The sequence below is a fragment of the Pecten maximus genome, chromosome 13 (assembly GCF_902652985.1).
Source record: "Pecten maximus chromosome 13, xPecMax1.1, whole genome shotgun sequence".
In the NCBI taxonomy this organism is placed as follows: domain Eukaryota; kingdom Metazoa; phylum Mollusca; class Bivalvia; order Pectinida; family Pectinidae; genus Pecten; species Pecten maximus.
The window spans coordinates 1,035,249-1,058,423 of NC_047027.1; the positions used below are offsets into that span (position 1 = coordinate 1,035,249).

General features: G+C 33.8%; 1 protein-coding gene across 1 annotated transcript in view; it reads right to left on the minus strand.

Annotated features, from left to right (window-relative positions):
- LOC117341022 overlaps positions 1-23,175 on the minus strand; it is a 65,304-nt gene that overhangs the window by 11,178 nt on the left and 30,951 nt on the right. Inside the window, exons 4-9 of the mRNA XM_033902829.1 lie at positions 8,912-9,077; positions 8,340-8,566; positions 7,323-7,504; positions 5,362-5,458; positions 4,886-5,069; positions 4,545-4,670 (exon numbers count right to left, since the gene is read on the minus strand). Of these exons, the coding sequence (XP_033758720.1) occupies positions 4,545-4,670; positions 4,886-5,069; positions 5,362-5,458; positions 7,323-7,504; positions 8,340-8,566; positions 8,912-9,077 (982 nt within the window). The remainder of the gene's footprint in view (positions 1-4,544; positions 4,671-4,885; positions 5,070-5,361; positions 5,459-7,322; positions 7,505-8,339; positions 8,567-8,911; positions 9,078-23,175) is intronic.

Genomic DNA, 23,175 nt, shown 5'->3' on the forward strand with positions numbered 1-23,175 from the left:
CTGTTACCTACCGGAGTAATACACTGTATGTCTGTTACCTACCGGAGTAATACACGGTATGTATGTTACCTACCGGAGTAATACACTGTATGTCTGTTACCTACCGGAGTAATACACTGTATGTCTGTTACCTACCGGAGTAATACACTGTATGTATGTTACCTACCAGAGTAATACACTATATGTCTGTTACCTACCAGAGTAATACACTGTATGTTACCTACCGGAGTAATACACTATATGTCTGTTACCTACCAGAGTAATACACTGTATGTTACCTACCGGAGTAATACACTGTATGTATGTTACCTACCACAGTAATACACTGTCTGTTACCTACCGGAGTAATACACTGTATGTATGTTACCTACCAGAGTAATACACTGTATGTATGTTACCTACCGGAGTAATACACTGTATGTATGTTACCTACCGGAGTAATACACTGTATGTCTGTTACCTACCGGAGTAATACACTGTATGTATGTTACCCACCACAGTAATACACTGTATCTATGTTACCTACCGGAGTAATACACTATATGTCTGTTACCTACCAGAGTAATACACTGTATGTTACCTACCGGAGTAATACACTGTATGTATGTTACCTACCGGAGTAATACACTGTATGTATGTTACCTACCACAGTAATACACTGTCTGTTACCTACCGGAGTAATACACTGTATTATGTTACCCACCACAGTAATACACTGTATGTATGTTACCTACCACAGTAATACACTGTATGTCTGTTACCTACCAGAGTAATACACTGTATGTATGTTACCTACCAGAGTAATACACTGTATGTATGTTACCTACCAGAGTAATACACTGTATGTATGTTACCTACCGGAGTAATACACTGTATGTATGTTACCTACCGGAGTAATACACTGTATGTATGTTACCTACCACAGTAATACACTGTATATATGTTACCTACCGGAGTAATACGCTGTATGTATGTTACCTACCACAGTAATACACTGTATATATGTTACCTACCGGAGTAATACACTGTATGTTACCTACCGGAGTAATACACTGTATGTCTGTTACCTACCAGAGTAATACACTGTATGTTACCTACCGGAGTAATACACTGTATGTATGTTACCTACCGGAGTAATACACTTTATGTATGTTACCTACCACAGTAATACACTGTATGTATGTTATCCACCGGAGTAATACACTGTATGTCTGTTACCTACCGGAGCAATACACTGTATGTATGTTACCTACCGGAGTAATACACTGTATGTATGTTACCTACCGGAGTAATACACTGTATGTCTGTTACCTACCGGAGTAATACACTGTATGTATGTTACCTACCGGAGTAATGCACTGTATGTATGTTACCTACCGGAGTAATACACTGTATGTATGTTACCTACCGGAGTAATACACTGTATGTATGTTACCTACCGGAGTAATACACTGTATGTATGTTACCTACCAGAGTAATACACTGTATGTATGTTACCTACCAGAGTAATACACTGTATGTATGTTACCTACCGGAGTAATACACTGTATGTCTGTTACCTACCGGAGTAATACACTGTATGTATGTTATCTACCGGAGTAATACACTGTATGTATGTTACCTACCGGAGTAATACACTCTACGTATGTTACCTACCAGAGTAATACACTGTATGTGTGTTACCTACCGGAGTAATACACTGTATGTCTGTTACCTACCAGAGTAATACACGGTATGTTACCTACCGGAGTAATACACTGTATGTATGTTACCTACCGGAGTAATACACTGTATGTCTGTTACCTACCGGAGTAATACACTGTATGTATGTTACCTACCGGAGTAATACACTGTATGTATGTTACCTACCGGAGTAATACACTGTATGTATGTTACCTACCGGAGTAATACACTGTATGTATGTTACCTACCGGAGTAATACACTGTATGTATGTTACCTACCAGAGTAATACACTGTATGTATGTTACCTACCAGAGTAATACACTGTATGTATGTTACCTACCGGAGTAATACACTGTATGTCTGTTACCTACCGGAGTAATACACTGTATGTATGTTATCTACCGGAGTAATACACTGTATGTATGTTACCTACCGGAGTAATACACTCTACGTATGTTACCTACCAGAGTAATACACTGTATGTGTGTTACCTACCGGAGTAATACACTGTATGTCTGTTACCTACCAGAGTAATACACGGTATGTTACCTACCGGAGTAATACACTGTATGTATGTTATCTACCGGAGTAATACACTGTATGTATGTTACCTACCGGAGTAATACACTCTACGTATGTTACCTACCAGAGTAATACACGGTATGTTACCTACCGGAGTAATACACTGTATGTGTGTTACCTACCAGAGTAATACACTGTATGTATGTTACCTACCGGAGTAATACACTGTATGTGTGTTACCTACCGGAGTAATACACTGTATGTCTGTTACCTACCGGAGTAATACACTGTATGTATGTTACCTACCGGAGTAATACACTGTATGTATGTTACCTACCGGAGTAATACACTGTATGTATGTTACCTACCGGAGTAATACACTGTATGTCTGTTACCTACCGGAGTAATACACTGTATGTATGTTACCTACCAGAGTAATACACTGTATGTATGTTACCTAACAGAGTAATACACTGTATGTATGTTACCTACCGGAGTAATACACTGTATGTCTGTTACCTACCGGAGTAATACACTGTATGTATGTTATCTACCGGAGTAATACACTGTATGTATGTTACCTACCGGAGTAATACACTCTACGTATGTTACCTACCAGAGTAATACACTGTATGTGTGTTACCTACCGGAGTAATACACTGTATGTCTGTTACCTACCAGAGTAATACACGGTATGTTACCTACCGGAGTAATACACTGTATGTATGTTATCTACCGGAGTAATACACTGTATGTATGTTACCTACCGGAGTAATACACTCTACGTATGTTACCTACCAGAGTAATACACGGTATGTTACCTACCGGAGTAATACACTGTATGTGTGTTACCTACCGGAGTAATACACTGTATGTATGTTACCTACCAGAGTAATACACTGTATGTGTGTTACCTACCGGAGTAATACACTGTATGTCTGTTACCTACCGGAGTAATACACTGTATATATGTTGCCTACCGGAGTAATACACTGTATGTATGTTACCTACCGGAGTAATACACTGTATGTATGTTACCTACCAGAGTAATACACTGTATGTATGTTACCTACCACAGTAATACACTGTATGTATGTTACCTACCGGAGTAATACACTGTATGTATGTTACCTACCACAGTAATACACTGTATGTCTGTTACCTACCGGAGTAATACACTGTATGTCTGTTACCTACCGGAGTAATACACTATGTATGTTACCTACCGGAGTAATACACTGTATGTCTGTTACCCACCACAGTAATACACTGTATGTATGTTACCTACCACAGTAATACACTGTATGTATGTTACCTACCGGAGTAATACACTGTATATATGTTACCTACCGGAGTAATACACTGTATGTATGTTACCTACCGGAGTAATACACTGTATGTATGTTACCTACCAGAGTAATACACTGTATGTATGTTACCTACCACAGTATTACACTGTATGTATGTTACCTACCGGAGTAATACACTGTATGTCTGTTACCTACCGGAGTAATACACTGTATATATGTTACCTACCGGAGTAATACACTGTATGTATGTTACCTACCGGAGTAATACACTGTATGTATGTTACCTACCAGAGTAATACACTGTATGTATGTTACCTACCACAGTAATACACTGTATGTATGTTACCTACCGGAGTAATACACTGTATGTATGTTACCTACCAGAGTAATACACTGTATGTATGTTACCTACCACAGTAATACACTGTATGTATGTTACCTACCGGAGTAATACACTGTATGTATGTTACCTACCGGAGTAATACACTGTATGTATGTTACCTACCGGAGTATTACACTGTATGTATGTTACCTACCGGAGTATTACACTGTATGTCTGTTACCTACCACAGTAATACACTGTATGTCTGTTACCTACCGGAGTAATACACGTTATGTCTGTTACCTACCGGAGTAATACACTGTATATATGTTACCTACCAGAGTAATACACTGTATGTTACCTACCGGAGTAATACACTGTATGTATGTTACCTACCGGAGTAATACACTGTATGTCTGTTACCTACCGGAGTAATACACTGTATGTCTGTTACCTACCAGAGTAATACACGGTATGTCTGTTACCAACCGGAGTAATACACTGTATGTATGTTACCTACCGGAGTAATACACTGTATGTCTGTTACCTACCAGAGTAATACACGGTATGTCTGTTACCTACCGGAGTAATACACTCTATGTCTGTTACCAACCGGAGTAATACACTCTATGTATGTTACCTACCGGAGTAATACACTGTATGTCTGTTACCTACCACAGTAATACACTGTATGTCTGTTACCTACCGGAGTAATACACTGTATTTCCTGGTGATTTGATATTCCGACTCAGGGCCAGAATTTTACTGTATCCCTGCGATTTAAATCGAAGTCGACAGAAATCGGCCCGGGACTGCTCGTGAACGTTTGTACCTGTTTGAGATAGAAATGATAACAATGCCTCACGTATTCAATATCTATCAATGTCGAACTCTCATTCACAATTATAAACTCTTGCAATAGTTACAAACTCAAATTATTATCGCGATATTCATTGACATAACATAAATATCGATATCTTTGAGAAGACCACGTGTCTAAATCTCCTGATATGGATACAAAATTAGATATACAATAAATGTACAAACCCTCTACAAATTTAAACTGTCCGCCTTCTCCCTCGTGTCCCAGACAGTCCGATATCCAGTAGAGGAATACGTCATTTCCGGTTCCTTCCATGCTGACGGTGAGTGGGGAAGCCTGGGCCCCTATAGTATCCCACAAGGACTGTTCCAGTAGGGGTTTCCCCGTCCGGCCGTCCAGTATCGTCGTCTGTAACATATAGTCATAGTAGGTGACACTCTCGGGGATTAAATATCACAATATTCTGTTTATATATGGATCAAACTCTAACTACAATGACCATGACTATTGATTTTAACGTTCAGACATATTTGTTACTTTATCGTCAGCTTTTTTCTTTGTTTTTATTGACGATGAACCGTTCAACAATGTGCCACAAATACACAGAAACCAAACTTTCCGATAGTGTACGTGGTTGAAGCGAAAAAGGACTTATACCTGTTACCGGAAGTGAATCTTAGTTATACAGGAAGTGACGTACCTGTGATCGGTAGTAGATAGGAAATCCCGGTCCATGAGCGTACTTAACCATAAAGTCCGGAACATTGTCGGCATTATAGAATCCGGGAGCTGGTGTACTACCAACAAAAACGGAAAGTTCATTGTAAGTGTAGTGTCGGGCTCGTTATTCTGTCTGACGTACGCCCATAATACTGTGGCAGGATTATTTTTATGTATATTTTGTATTTAAATGGTTCTGTAGTTACCTAGTTGTAATAAGTATTTTTATGTTCAAAATGTAATGTTATATCGTTTCGTTATATTCTCGCCCGTCCGTAATATGTACTATGGTTAATGATCAAGTCTTTTGTCTTACGTCATAGAGATATGTACGTTTTAATTGGTCCAATGTTTTGGCGCCAGATCGGTTTTCCGGTCATTGTCAAATTTACGATCGTGACAACCTGAGGTCGGACTGTACTTTTTTGTCGCACTGGCCAAACATTGAATGTAAGTTGAATTATTTATATTTGCCACTCTTCCCATGTTTGTTTTGTAAGATATATATAGATATTATAGTATGTTCAATGTAATCTAATTTTTATCTATGGTAGCGAATTTCAGATTTTTACATGTATTTTTACATGGCGATCTATATATAACGCCAAGAGTTCAAATTAAGACATTTGATCTTCTTCTGCAAAGGTTATTCCTTTATGTCAGTGTTATTATTACATAATGCTATATGCTATCGGTTATCTTTATTTATTTGTAACTTTACAGATACAGTCCTGATGTAATATTTTCAAGTCGCCAGTATGACGATACCATGAGTATCTTAGACTTTGTGTCACACGCAGGTAACTTTACTTTTATATTGTATATAATTTAATTTTGCTTGTAACAAGCATTTTCATTGGCTCAAAAAATTGTTATCATCTCATAACATAAAAAAAATAAAAGGAACTACTTTCAGTTATACCGGAAGTAGCGGAGTAATCGTTGTTCACGGGATTTTGTATTTATCGATGTGTTTTTAAATATCTGGAGCAAATTAAACATGTTAAACTTAATGAAAATGTTTCTTATCGTTGTTAATTAAATTATAAGGGTTAACTGTCATATTTGTTTTACGTTATTGAGCAATAACACAAACAACTGGAGTGTACTCTTTTCTTAAACCGCTTCGCGGTTTATTCAGAGTACATCCCAGTGTTTTGTGTTATTGCTCAATAACGTAAAAAAAAATTACAGTTAACCCAGTTAAACATTTAAATATATATATATAGAGATAGTTGTAATATCTATCTGTACTATATTGATTATGTGTACGTCCGAATTTACTTAGGACACATCTATGTATTATAAATATGCATTGCGAGATGTTTATGTATGTGTGTAATGTAATTGGTATGTACTACCTACAGGAGTCATGTAAAGTTCTATATCATATATTGTATATATTGTATCATCAGTTAGGAGAGAGTAAAAGGTTTAGTACGATGTGCCGTCGGTACTGTAACACGTTAATACGTAGTGTTTGTCTACACTGTGAGAGTCTGTTAACGTAACGTCCACTGTACTTATAGTGTTTTATATTTCTGTTTTGTAGAGTCTGGTATATATATCATCACAACTAGGATATACTTAAATAAATCGTCCGAACTTAACACAGGATTTCGTCTTATCATTTGAGCGGAAACCCAAACCTGTAACAATACTGTATACTGTACAACATAATTACATTGCATAATTCGCAACAGACGACAAATATCGGGACCTTGTCTAGTTTGTTTCTTTTTACTTCACCTTTTGCCCTTAGTTAAGCTTGGGAAAGTAATGGGTCTCTTAAACACAATAGTCATTAACACATGTAGCTCTGTAGTATTCCCTATTCCATTACATATGATTACCAGCGAATGACAACGGTAGTTAAAATAGCGTTATATCACAATAACCTAGCCTGACATTGACAATCTGACCTTCTTACAATAAACTTACTTGTACGATTCGGACGACGGAAAGGTTCTGTTCCAAAGCACGTTGTATGTAGTGCCATCTATCGCCATCACAGAAGAGTTAAACATCGCCATGACGATATCATCCACACCATCTCCCGTCAGGTCCAACAAAACCGGCGGCGTCATAATGCCCTTAAACTTGTCGGTGTATACTAGCCGGGACTGGAAACGGAAGTGACGTCATAACACGGAAATTAAAAGTCTAGTTCCCAGAGACCAATTTTGTGTGAGAGTATATGGGTGGTTTAAACGATTGTTATACATAATTTACCTCTTTTATTTAAATACGAATTAATCAGATAAAGACTCGATAACGAGACCAGGTCGACCCACTGAGGAGTGGCGATAAATTAGACAAACATCAGATGGAAAATCTGCCAATTCCTTGTCGTCATATAACGAACTCTAAACAACAAAGGAATTCATACTTAAACACATAAATATATTGTCCGCTATACATCATATGTAGATAAACTATATACAGTAGATAGAACTCTGGTTTAGTGAGATCAGCATGTTTCATTGTACACACGTCATATTCAAATTAATCACGTTTGATTTAGTGATATTGTAGTAAAATGGCAGAAGACACGTTTTGTTTGTATACATATACAATGTAGTTAACTTGACACATGTATACCACGGTTACTGATACCACGTGACTAGGAAATGTCAGGTTAATACTACTTGTTACAGTTTACCGCCATCTTTGATTAAACGTTTCTAACTGCAAAGAATACTAGAGTTAACGAGTTATTCCTTCGACCATGGGACATATTAAGTCAGATAAGATATATTAAGTCAGATAAGACATATTAAGTCAGATAATACATATTAAGTCAGATAATACATATTAAGTCAGATAAGACATATTAAGTCAGATAAGATATATTAAGTCAGATAAGACATATTAAGTCAGATAAGATATATTAAGTCAGATAAGACATATTAAGTCGTGGTAGGTTCCGTACAATTCAATAGTGATGTGTTAACTTACACTTTTTATATCTCCGCGGTACAGTTTGTCTAGCGTGATGCTCCACAAACTACCCGGATGTGTCTCGCCACCGGTCCCAAACAGAACGATATCCGTGCCGTCACCCATCGTGTACAGCTGTGGGGAGTAATATGACTCGCGGTAATCAGGCACGCCGATTTTCTTTATTATCTGTCCTGTCCTTCCGCTGAACAATATAATTCGTGCTGATAGTCTATATTTACTTCCTGTAACAGATATACTAATATTATCTAGATACTATCGATCTGTACATTAATGAAAACACATTGATAATATTACTTTATAATAAGGACTCAGGGTCGATATACATGAAAAACATAATAATCGTTCTCCTATGTCTCGGGTGATGACAAAATCGTGTTGAAGTAGAAGTATTTAATGAAGATAATTCACAAATCAAAGTTTACTAGGACATCATTGGAGATGTAATAATCAGAAACAAGGTTTCTGAGTAATATGTATCCTCTCCCTCTTTCATTATATTTAAGCCACTGATCACTTCACTATCGGAATTAAGCCAAATACATTAAAGCTTACGCATGCGCACTAACCTGGTTCCTGTAGAGGATCGCCCCCGTGCATGGTGAGGATATCGACTGTTCCGTCTCCGTCGAGGTCACGGATGATCTGAGGTGTGTACAGGTTCATGATGTCCTCCTTGCCGTAGTCAAAGTTCCACAACAGAGAGCCATCCCGTCCGCTGACTGCCTGGAAGGCCTTGTACATAATAAAGTTAGAGTTACCTCCCTTGTACAGTAGACAGAATAGTATCGGTTCACTTCCATCCCTCTAGTTATCATGATGAACATGTATGCATTGTGTAAGTGCTTATATTTAATTACTGCTGTTTTGTCCCGTCGTGTTAATTGGTTTGGTTAGCTTGGCCATTAAGCAAATATCTTAAATTATACCTGAATACTGAATATCAACCATTTGTTCTCGTTTATATATATACCTGTTTAAATTTTTATAGTTTACTGTGTAAAAATAGTTTTAGATTTCATCAGTTTCAATATGAAATAAGGAGTTCATCGTTTGATATGAAAAGTTTAGAATTATATGAATTTCAACCTAGTCGATGTCCTGACAAATATAGAACCTCTATGTACATGACTCCGATACCTAGTCAATGTCCTGACAAATATAGAACCTCTCTGTACATGACTCCGATACCTAGTCAATGTCATGATTAATATAGAACCTCTGTACATCAATCCGATACCTAGTCAATGTCCTGACAAATATAGAACCTCTATGTACATGACTCCGATACCTAGTCAATGTCCTGACAAATATAGAACCTCTCTGTACATGACTCCGATACCTAGTCAATGTCCTGATTAATATAGAACCTCTGTACATGAATCCGATACCTAGTCAATGTCCTGATTAATATAAAACCTCTCTGTACATGAATCCGATACCTAGTCAATGTCCTGATTAATATAGAACTTCTGTACATGAATCCGATACCTAGTCAATGTCCTGATTAATATAGAACCTCTCTGTACATGACTCCGATACCTAGTCAATGTCCTGATTAATATAGAACCTCTCTGTACATGACTCCGATACCTAGTCAATGTCCTGACAAATATAAAACCTCTATGTACATGCCTCCGATACCTAGTCAATGTCCTGACAAATATAGAACCTCTCTGTACATGAATCCGATACCTAGTCAATGTCCTGATTAATATAGAACCTCTGTACATGAATCCGATACCTAGTCAATGTCCTGATTAATATATAACCTTTACATGACTCCGATACCTAGTCAATGTCCTGATTAATATATAACCTCTGTACATGACTCCGATACCTAGTCAATGTCCTGATTAATATAGAATCTCTCTGTACATGAATCCGATACCTAGTCAATGTCCTGATTAATATATAACCTCTGTACATGAATCCGATACCTAGTCAATGTCCTGACAAATATAGAATCACTCTGTACATGACTCCGATACCTAGTCAATGTCCTGATTAATATAGAACTTCTCTGTACATGAATCCGATACCTAGTCAATGTCCTGATTAATATAGAACTTCTCTGTACATGACTCCGATACCTAGTCAATGTCCTGATTAATATAGAACCTCTGTACATGAATCCGATACCTAGTCAATGTCCTGATTAATATAGAACCTCTCTGTACATGAATCCGATACCTAGTCAATGTCCTGACAAATATAGAACCTCTGTACATGAATACGATACCTAGTCAATGTCCTGACAAATATAGAACCTCTGTACATGAATCCGATACCTAGTCAATGTCCTGATTAATATAGAACTTCTGTACATGAATCCGATACCTAGTCAATGTCCTGATTAATATATAACCTCTGTACATGAATCCGATACCTAGTCAATGTCATGATTAATATAGAACCTCTGTACATCAATCCGATACCTAGTCAATGTCCTGATTAATATAGAACTTCTGTACATGAATCCGATACCTAGTCAATGTCCTGACAAATATAGAACCTCTCTGTACATGACTCCGATACCTAGTCAATGTCCTGACAAATATAAAACCTCTATGTACATGACTCCGATACCTAGTCAATGTCCTGACAAATATAGAACCTCTCTGTACATGAATCCGATACCTAGTCAATGTCCTGATTAATATAGAACCTCTGTACATGAATCCGATACCTAGTCAATGTCCTAATTAATATATAACCTCTGTACATGACTCCGATACCTAGTCAATGTCCTGATTAATATAGAATCTCTCTGTACATGAATCCGATACCTAGTCAATGTCCTGATTAATATAGAACCTCTGTACATGACTCCGATACCTAGTCAATGTCCTGATTAATATATAACCTCTGTACATGAATCCGATACCTAGTCAATGTCCTGACAAATATAGAATCACTCTGTACATGACTCCGATACCTAGTCAATGTCCTGATTAATATAGAACTTCTCTGTACATCAATCCGATACCTAGTCAATGTCCTGATTAATATAGAATCTCTCTGTACATGAATCCGATACCTAGTCAATGTCCTGATTAATATAGAACTTCTCTGTACATCAATCCGATACCTAGTCAATGTCCTGATTAATATAGAATCTCTCTGTACATGAATCCGATACCTAGTCAATGTCCTGATTAATATAGAACCTCTGTACATGAATCCGATACCTAGTCAATGTCCTGACAAATATAGAACCTCTGTACATGAATCCGATACCTAGTCAATGTCCTGACAAATATAGAACCTCTGTACATGAATCCGATACCTAGTCAATGTCCTGACAAATATAGAACCTCTGTACATGAATCCGATACCTAGTCAATGTCCTGATTAATATATAACCTCTGTACATGAATCCGATACCTAGTCAATGTCCTGATTAATATAGAATCACTCTGTACATGAATCCGATACCTAGTCAATGTCCTGATTAATATAGAACCTCTGTACATGAATCTGATACCTAGTCAATGTCCTGATTAATATAGAACCCCTCTGTACATGAATCCGATACCTAGTCAATGTCCTGATTAATATAGAACCTCTGTACATGACTCCGATACCTAGTCAATGTCCTGACAAATATAGAACCTCTGTACATGAATCTGATACCTAGTCAATGTCCTGATTAATATAGAACCTCTGTACATGACTCCGATACCTAGTCAATGTCCTGATTAATATAGAACCTCTGTACATGACTCCGATACCTAGTCAATGTCCTGATTAATATAGAACCTCTGTACATGAATCCGATACCTAGTCAATGTCCTGATTAATATAGAACCTCTGTACATGAATCCGATACCTAGTCAATGTCCTGATTAATATAGAACCTCTGTACCTGAATCCGATACCTAGTCAATGTCCTGATTAATATAGAACCTCTGTACATGACTCCGATACCTAGTCAATGTCCTGACAAATATAGAACCTCTGTACATGAATCCGATACCTAGTCAATGTCCTGATTAATATAGAATCTCTCTGTACATGACTCCGATACCTAGTCAATGTCATGATTAATATAGAACCTCTGTACATCAATCCGATACCTAGTCAATGTCCTGATTAATATAGAACTTCTGTACATCAATCCGATACCTAGTCAATGTCCTGACAAATATAGAACCTCTCTGTACATGACTCCGATACCTAGTCAATGTCCTGATTAATATAGAATCTCTCTGTACATGACTCCGATACCTAGTCAATGTCCTGACAAATATAGAACCTCTCTGTACATCAATCCGATACCTAGTCAATGTCCTGATTAATATAGAACCTCTGTACATGACTCCGATACCTAGTCAATGTCCTGATTAATATAGAATCTCTCTGTACATCAATCCGATACCTAGTCAATGTCCTGATTAATATAGAACCTCTGTACATGACTCCGATACCTAGTCAATGTCCTGATTAATATAGAACTTCTCTGTACATGAATCCGATACCTAGTCAATGTCCTGACAAATATAGAACTTCTCTGTACATGACTCCGATACCTAGTCAATGTCCTGATTAATATAAAACCTCTGTACATGAATCCGATACCTAGTCAATGTCCTGACAAATATAGAACTTCTCTGTACATGAATCCGATACCTAGTCAATGTCCTGATTAATATATAACCTCTGTACATGAATCCGATACCTAGTCAATGTCCTGATTAATATAGAATCTCTCTGTATATGAATCCGATACCTAGTCAATGTCCTGATTAATATAGAACCTCTGTACATCAATCCGATACCTAGTCAATGTCCTGATTAATATAGAACTTCTCTGTACATGAATCCGATACCTAGTCAATGTCCTGATTAATATAGAACTTCTCTGTACATGATTCCGATACCTAGTCAATGTCCTGACAAATATAGAACTTCTCTGTACATGAATCCGATACCTAGTCAATGTCCTGATTAATATAGAACTTCTCTGTACATGACTCCGATACCTAGTCAATGTCCTGATTAATATAGAACTTCTCTGTACATGATTCCGATACCTAGTCAATGTCCTGACAAATATAGAATCTCTCTGTACATGATTCCGATACCTAGTCAGTGTCCTGATTAATATAGAACCTCTGTACATGACTCCGATACCTAGTCAATGTCCTGATTAATATAGAACTTCTCTGTACATGATTCCGATACCTAGTCAATGTCCTGACAAATATAGAACCTCTGTACATGAATCCGATACCTAGTCAATGTCCTGACAAATATAGAACCTCTGTACATGAATCCGATACCTAGTCAATGTCCTGACAAATATAGAACCTCTGTACATGAATCCGATACCTAGTCAATGTCCTGATTAATATATAACCTCTGTACATGAATCCGATACCTAGTCAATGTCCTGATTAATATAGAATCACTCTGTACATGAATCCGATACCTAGTCAATGTCCTGATTAATATAGAACCTCTGTACATGAATCTGATACCTAGTCAATGTCCTGATTAATATAGAACCTCTGTACATGAATCCGATACCTAGTCAATGTCATGATTAATATAACCTCTGACTCCGATACCTAGTCAATGTCCTGATTAATATAGAATCTCTCTGTACATGACTCCGATACCTAGTCAATGTCCTGACAAATATAGAACCTCTCTGTACATCAATCCGATACCTAGTCAATGTCCTGATTAATATAGAACCTCTGTACATGACTCCGATACCTAGTCAATGTCCTGATTAATATAGAATCTCTCTGTACAACAATCCGATACCTAGTCAATGTCCTGATTAATATAGAACCTCTCTGTACATGACTCCGATACCTAGTCAATGTCCTGATTAATATAGAACCTCTGTACATCAATCCGATACCTAGTCAATGTCCTGATTAATATAGAATCACTCTGTACATGAATCCGATACCTAGTCAATGTCCTGATTAATATAGGACCTCTGTACATCAATCCGATACCTAGTCAATGTCCTGATTAATATAGAATCTCTCTGTACATGACTCCGATACCTAGTCAATGTCCTGATTAATATAGAATCATTATGACCTAAAAAAAAAAAAAAAAAAAAAAAAAAAAAAAAAAAAAAAAAAAAAAAAAAAAAAAAAAAAAAAAAAAAAAAAAAAAAAAAAAAAAAAAAAAAAAAAAAAAAAAAAAAAAAAAAAAAAAAAAAAAAAAAAAAAAAAAAAAAAAAAAAAAAAAAAAAAAAAAAAAAAAAAAAAAAAAAAAAAAAAAAAAAAAAAAAAAAAAAAAAAAAAAAAAAAAAAAAAAAAAAAAAAAAAAAAAAAAAAAAAAAAAAAAAAAAAAAAAAAAAAAAAAAAAAAAAAAAAAAAAAAAAAAAAAAAAAAAAAAAAAAAAAAAAAAAAAAAAAAAAAAAAAAAAAAAAAAAAAAAAAAAAAAAAAAAAAAAAAAAAAAAAAAAAAAAAAAAAAAAAAAAAAAAAAAAAAAAAAAAAAAAAAAAAACAAAAAAAAAAAAAAAAAAAAAAAAAAAAAAAAAAAAAAAAAAAAAAAAAAAAAAAAAAAAAAAAAAAAAAAAAAAAAAAAAAAAAACCCTTTAAATTTTTATAGTTTTTAAAATTTAACCCACAAAGGGCCCAAAATTTTATTAAAAACCTTGTACATGATCCGAACCTGTAAAGTCAAAATTTAAAAAGAACCTCTGTACGGGATCAAACCCCTTTTCTGAAAATAGAATTCTGTTAAAATTTCCGATACCTTTAAATGTCCGATTAAAAAAATTTTCTCCCCAAGCAAGCCTTTTAAGCCCTTTAATGACTCCAAAAATTTAATTCGATTAAAAGCCTTTTTTTAAAAAAATTTCTTAAAAAAAAACCCTTTTACATACCGTTATAGAAATTCTTAAAAAAACCCTTTCCAAATCCATAAAGCTTTTTTAAAAAATTTTTAAAATTTCGAATATCGCCCCTTTTTAAAACCCCCAATAATAACCTGAAAAAGGAAAAAAAAAAAACCCTTTTAATGATCCCAAATTTAAATAAAAACTTCGAAAAACCTTTATTCCGAAAAATATCCCTCGTAATACCCTTCCTACAGCCGATTAAATAACCTGTAATAAACCCGAAAACCGTCAATTTTTTTAATTGAATTTAATGATCGAAAACCCATAATGTTGTATAAAAACCCCCCTTTAAGATCCGATCCCTAGTCAATGCCCGAAAATAAACCTTTACAACCCCCTAGTCAATGCCCTTAAAAAAAACCCCGTACTTTAAAAATTTTTTTAAAAAAAACCCCCGTAAAACCCCGAAACCTTATTTTTTAAAAAAATTTGACATATCCGATCATTTGTCCAAAATAAGAACCCAATAAATCCGAAAACCCCCATGTCCTGAAAATTAGAACCTTAAAATCCCCCTATCAATGTCCTAAATATAAAACCTCTTTTACAACCGTCCCAAAGTCCTGTTAATTTTAAACCCTTCATAACCCCTCCAGTCTGCCTTTAAAAACCTTTCCCTAAAATCCATCAATGTCCTATTAATATAAAAATCTTCATAATCCCTTCTTTTTTAATATAAACCTTCTGCCCAATTTTCCAATAAAATTTTTTTAATATTAAATCTGTCATCCCAAAAATAGAACCCTGATAATTCCCTTCCCCCTATAATAGAATTCCTGAATTGACCCCTGGAATGCTAAAATTAAATCTTCTATTTTAAAAACCCCTTAATTTTTTAAAAAAGGAATTTTTTTTAAAAACCCCCTTTACAAAAATTACCTTTTAACCAAATTTAAGCCCTTTTAAAATAAACTCTGATGCCCCTATAGAATCCAAAAAAAAAAAACCCTCCTGAATTCCCGATAAAAAAAAACCCTGAAAATTTTAAAAACCCTTTTTGTCAGCTCCAAATACTTTTGTCCTGATAAAAAAATTTGTAATAATAACCTGTCAATGTCCTTTTAAATTTTCCCCCTGTTAACCTACTTTTCTTTTTTTAAATTTTAAAAACCCTCTTAATCATGATCCTGTCAGCCTTTTATATAAACCCCATAATAACCTGTCTTTCCAAAAGAATAAAATTCCTGTTTTGGGTTTTAGACCTCGAAATAGAATCCTTTTAAATAAACCCTTTCCTGCCTTCCAAATTTAATTCTGAAAATAAATTTTTCCTACAATCCGAAATAATTCCTGAAAATAAAACCTTTCTTCAAGGGGCCCCCCCGAAAAAAAAAATTTTTAATGCCCCGGGGGCCCCCCAAAAAACCTTTCTGTACTTTCCGATACCAGTATGCCCTGATTAATATAAACTTTAAATTCGATATTCAATGTCCTGAAAATAAAACCTTGAATAAATTCCCCCACAATGCCAAAATATAAAACCCTCTGAAATCCCCATTGTTTAAAATAAACTTTGAAAAATTCCGATCCCCCAAATTCCTGAAATATGAATTTTTTAAAAACCCCAAAAAACCTTTAAAATTTTTTTAAAAAATTTCGTAAACCCTATATAAGTTTTAAAGCCCCTTTATGAATTCCTATAAGTTTTTTAAATCTTACGAACCAAAAATAAATTTCCTGTTTTTGAACCCCTTAAACCCCCCCTAGCTGTTGAAATAGAACCCTGTAAGTTTTCCGCCTTCGTTTTTTAAAGAACCTCTGAAAAATATCCACATGCCGATATTAAATTCTGAAAATAACCTATAACCTGCAAAAAAAAAAGAAATAAACCCAACTGAACCCTAATTTTGTTTTAATACTTGCCCTGAAAATAAACCCCTTTTAAAATCCTAAGTTTTTTAAAAAAATTTTTTTTTTAACCTTTGAATTTATTTTTAAAAAAATTTTGCCCCCCGTCCCTACCCAGTTTTCAATTCCCCAAAAAATTGAAATCTCCTAAAAAACAAAAACCCCCCAAAATTTGCCAAAAATAGAATTCTGAATATCCGTACTGAATGTCCTGTAATTGCCCCAATCTTTTAAAGTTTTTAAAAAACCCTCTTAATCCCCATACCTTCAATTCCTTTTAAATAAACCTTTAAGACCCCCGTCAATTGATAATAAAAAACCCTTACTTCCCGAAAATTTAAATTAAAATTTTGTACAAACCCATTGAATTTTTAAATTAACCCCAAAAAATTCCAACCTATAATTTTAAAATTTATTTTTTCCCCCCAAACCCAAAACGTAAAATTTAAAACCCCTTTAAAATAATCTTTTTTTAATATAGAACCCTTTTTAAGCCCGAAACCAAAATTTAAAATTTCGTAAAAAAATTTTAAATTTTTTTTAAAAAATTTTTTTTTAAAAACCCCATACCTATCAAGTTGTTTATGAACTTTTTCTTTTCCCTGTAAATGCCCTGAAATATAAAACCCCTTTTCTTAACCCAAAGTCAATGTCCTGAAAATATAAACTTGTACATGATCCGTACCTTAAGTCCTGAAAAAAAACTCGGAATGACCCGAAAAATTAAGTCCTGAAAATAAAAACCCGTACATAAATTTACCTAGTCATGCCTAAAATATAGAAAACCTTAATGTCCGATACTAGAAAATTGATTAATTAAACCCTTACATAAATCCGAAAAATAATTTTGTTTTAGGAATTTTAAAAACCCGATCCCCAAAGTCCTTAAAAAATCTGAAAAATTCCGACCTAGTAAAAGGAAAAATTAAAAAAACCTCTGTCTGATGATACTTAGTCTGTTATTATTGAACCTTTAAATTTTTATTGGCCTTTAAAACCCCTTGAAGAATCCAACCGCCCGAAAAAAAACCTTTAAAAAAGACCCATTCAAAAAATTTTTAAAAAAACCCGTACATGAATCCGATACCTAGTCAATGTCCGAAAAAAAAAAATTTTTTGTTAAAAACCAATTAATTTAAAATTTTAAACCCAAAAATTGAATTTCTTTTTTTAAAAAATTTCGACAAACCCTCCAAAATTTAAATTTTTTGAAAAACCCGGATAGTAAATTTCCCCTTTAAAAAAACTCTTAATAATTTCCCTATTAATGCCTATTAAAAAATTTTTCAAATATCCGATCCCAAAAATTTAAAAAAAAAACCCTGTAATACCCATACCTATAATGCCTTAAAAAGAACTTCTTTCTGACAAAAAATTCCTGAAAAAAAACTTTTTTCCACCCCCCCTTTAAAAAATGTTTAAAAAAAACCTTTGTAATGCCCCCCCGGATTCCCCTTTAAAAAACTTTCTTTTCCAATTAAAATTTCCTTTAAAAAATAAATCCCGTACTAAACCGATATATAATTTTGAAATATGATTTCCTGAAACCGAAAAATAATCTTTAAATGACCTCCTAGATCAGTTTCCAAAAAAAAAAACCCGTCTAATCCCCAAAATTTAAATATAAAATTTTCCCCCCTTTTTAAATGATATACTGAAGTCCGAAAAAATTTCTGTAATAAACCCCGTAAATGCCCAAAAATTAGAATTTCTGTAATATGAACCTGAATCCAAAAAAATTAGAACCCCTGTAAATAAATCTTTAACCCAAAATATAGAATTTTTGTAATGATTCCGTACTTTTTTTTTAAAATAAAATTTCCCCAAATTAAAACCTAAAAAAAATTTTTTTTTTTCCCTGTAAATTTGAATATAACCCCAAAAATATTAACCTGGAAAACCCTTTTAAATTCCCCTAAAATCAAATTTAAAAATTTTAATTTAATCCTTTAATTCCCTTTATCCATTTTACCCCCCTTATCCCCCTTTTAAAAAAACCCGCTACCAAACCCGAAATGTTTTAAATTAAACCCCCAATATAAACTGAAAATCCAAATCCCCTTTTTCAAAAATTGAATTTCCGCATGTTAAAAAATTTTTAAACCCGTACCCCCCTTTTTAAAATTTAAAAACCCCCTTTTTTTTTTAATTGCCTTCAACCCGAAAAAATTTCCTAAAAACCCCCTAAAGCCTAAAAATTAAACCCTTTTTAAAAAACCCTCCTGTAATTTTTCCCTTTAAAAACCCCTTTCAGTCCCCGAAAAAAAAAAAATTTTTAAAAAAAACCGAACCTTTAATGCCCTGAAATATAGTTTTTTTAAAAAACCCTATTTAAAACCAAAAAATTTCCCCTTAAAACCCCCTGTAAAACCGAAAATAAACCCTTTGTCATAACCCGCCCCTTTCGTTGAAAAAAACCTGTACATGTCCAAACCTAAATCCTGAAAAATAAACCTGTAATGTCCGAATAGAATTTTAAAAATTTTAAAAACCCTGTAATGACCCCGTCCCATAAATTTCCGAAAATTAGAATTTTTTAAAAAAGAAACCTTGCCTGATTTTTAAACCTTTTAAATTCCCATTTTTCCCATAAAAAAACCCTGCTTCCTCCCATAAGCCCTGAAAATAGTTTCCTTCCGAAATAAACCTTTTTATAGAACCTTTAATTTTCCATATAGCTTCGAAAAAAAGAACCTCCCCCTGAAAAAACCTGTAAATGCCAAAAAAATTTGTCAAATAATATACCCATGTCTTTTTAAAAATTTGTAATTCCTATATAACCTGAAATTTTAAAACCTCTGTCATAAAAATATTTTTTTAAAAAATTAGAAATTTTTAATAACCGATACCACAATTTCGAAAATATAAAAAACCCTTTTAATAAACCCGACCTAGAATTTTATTAATTAGAACCCCCAATTTCCGCCGTCATTCCTGAATAAAAACCTTGTACAACCGATCCCTAGTAAATTCCCAAAATTTATAAACCTCTGTAAAAAAACCTATCCCTTTAAAAAAGCCCCCCTCTGTACTGAATCCGATACCTAGTAAACCCTTTTAAATTTAAATTTGACAAAACCGATCCCTTCAAGTCCTGAAAAAAACCCCTTTAAATTCCATACCTATAAATTCCTAAAATTATAGAACTTGTACAGAATCCAACCAAGCCCAAAAAAAACCCCCAAAATCCGATCTAGAAATTTCCTGATTAATATAAACCTTTAAAGACCCCGAACAGAACCCAAAATTTAAAATTTTAATAATCGATACAAATTTTGATTAATATAGACCCTCTGAAAACCCGATCCCTAAATGTCCGATAATATAAACCCCTTTAAAAGGGTTTAAACCTTTTAAATTTTAAAAAATTTAAATCTTCCAAATAAAACCCCTTAAAAAAGAACCCTGTACATGTTTCCCTATAAATGCCCAAAAAAAAACCCTTTCCTGAATCTTCCGAATGTCCTTTTTAATAGAACCTCTTTAAGACCGATACCTAGTAAATTCCTTTTTTTAAAAAGTTTTTAATTCCCCGATCCCGTCACCGATTAATATAGAACCTTTAAAAAGATCCCTATAAAGTTTTTAATAGAACTTCTGTAAAAATATTCAATGCCCAAAATAATCTTTAATGACCCGATACCTATCAAGCCTGAAAAAAAAAAATTGTAAATAAATCCGATTTCCTAGTCACTGAAAAAAAACTCTTAATAATCCGATCCTAGTCAATGTCCGTTAATAAACCTTGTACAAAAATCCACCTTTTTAAAAAAAATTTTCCCTTTACTTTCCTCCATAAAACCCGATTAATATAGCCTTGTAATAATCCGATACCTGTCAATTCCTAAAATTTTAAAAATTTTTTCCATAATCCAAAATACAAGCCCTGAAATATAGAACCTTGTACATTCGATCCTAGTAATGCCCCTGAAAATATAAACTTTTGTACAAACCCAAAACCCAAATGCCCGAAATAAAAACCCTTCTTTACTGACCTTCCCTTCTTTCCCCTTTTAATAAAATCTTTGACAAAATTACACCCCTAAAAATAGAATTTCTGAATAAACCATACCTTTTTCCCCTTTAATGAACCCGTACATAATTCCGAAATAAATTCCCAATAAAAACCTGGGAATTCCGATAAAAAATGTCCTGAATTAAATTCTTTAATGTTTTCCGTAAAAATCCTTTAAATTTTTTTAATTTTGAACCTGTCAATTCCAAAATAAATCTCTGTAATATGAACTTCTTTTAAATAAATTTCAAAAAATCCGAAAAAAATTCCTAAAATTGAACCTTTAATATCCGAAAAAAATTTTAAAAAACCCCTGTAATGCCCGTATTAGAATTTTCCCGTAATGAACCCCTCTGTCTGTTTGCCCTAGCTTTCCCGAAAATAGAATTTTTAAAAGATTCCTATATTCAATGTCTTTTATAAAATTTTTTACAAATCGAACCAGTCAATTTTTTAAATATAAAAAATTTCTGTAAATATCCCGTCCGTAAAGCCCAAAAATAAAAACCCCCATCCCGTCCTTAATGTTTTAAAATTCCCCACTTCCATATTTAAATTCCTTTTAAAAAAATAACCCCTCTGTAAAAAAACCCCGTTTCCAAAAATATAACCCCTGTAAAAATCCCCCCTACCCCTTTAAATTAAAAAATTTCTGTACATAACCGATACCAGTCAATGTCCGAAAATAAACCCCACTAACCTCCCTAGTAAAGGCCCTGAAAAAAAAACCCTTGACAGAAAAACCCAGTCAATGTCCTGAAAATAAATTTTGAAAAATTTTTAACTGAATGTTTAAAAAACCCCTTTATGTTTTCCTTACCTTTTAAATTCTGAAATATAAATTTTCTGAAAAAACCGAAAATAGTAATGCCCCTGAAATATAAAACTCGTACATAATCCAACAGTTTTTAAAAAATTCCCTTTTCCCTTATCCCTAAAAATTTCCCTTTCCCCCTTTTCTACCATCCTTTAATTTAAAAATTTAAATTTTAATGGTCTATAAAAACCCTCAAAAAACCCCCGTTTTTTTAAAAAAACCCTTTTAAAACCCCCCCTTTGTCCTGTTTTAAAAAAAACCCAAAAATTTTTTAAATTAAAAAATTTTGAAAAAATCCGAACCACAATGCCCTTTTAAATAAAACCCTTTTTTTCCCGTACCCCGGATATATAAATTTGTCCTGAAAAAAAATTTTTCCTTTTAAAAAATCTGTAATACCCCCAGAATTTCCTGTATAAATTCGAATTCTTTCCTAAAATTTAAAAATTTAATACCCCCTATCTTTCCTGAAAATTTCCTTTAATAAATCCGTACCATCTTCCAAAAAAAATTTCTGAATAACCATCCTAGTCTTTTCCCGAAAAAATTTAAAACCCCTTTATAATGATTCCTTTTAATTCCTTTTAATATAGTCCCTGTAAAAATCCAATTTAATGTTTTTTTTAATAGACCTCTAAAATAATAAATTTTTTTCCAAAAAAAACCCCCCGGAATCCAAACCCTAGTCAAGCCCCGAAAAATAAAACCCCTTTAAATCCGCCCTAGTCAATGCCCGAAAATAAAACCCTTTTGAATTTATTCAATGTCCTTTAATAAACCCCTTTTAAGCCAACCCAGTCAATGTTTTAAAATAAAACCCTTTAAAACCCAAACCTTAATTTTAAAAAAACCCTGAAAAATTAATTTGTTTTTAAAAAACCCTCTGACAAAACCCAAATTTGGTCCTGATTAAAAAACCTAAACTTCCCCCCGTAATGTCCTGTAATAAGAAACCTCGGGAAAAATTTTACCTAGTAAATTCCTGAAATTAAAACCCCTTGTACAAATCCGATACCTAGCAATGTTGTTTAAATTAGAACCTCTGTACATTCCAAAACCTATCAGCCTTTTAAATTAAACCCTCTGTACATGAATCCGATACCTGGTCCTGAAATAAAACCCGGGCCCCCCCTTACCTTAATGTTTAAAAAAAAAATTTCCGTACCTTAATTCCCAAAAAAACCCGGGTTTGCCCCAAAAAAATTTTAAACCGAAACAAAAAAAATTTAAGACCCACCGTAACGTTTTAAAACCTGTCTTTTTCCCCCCCCCTTTTTTA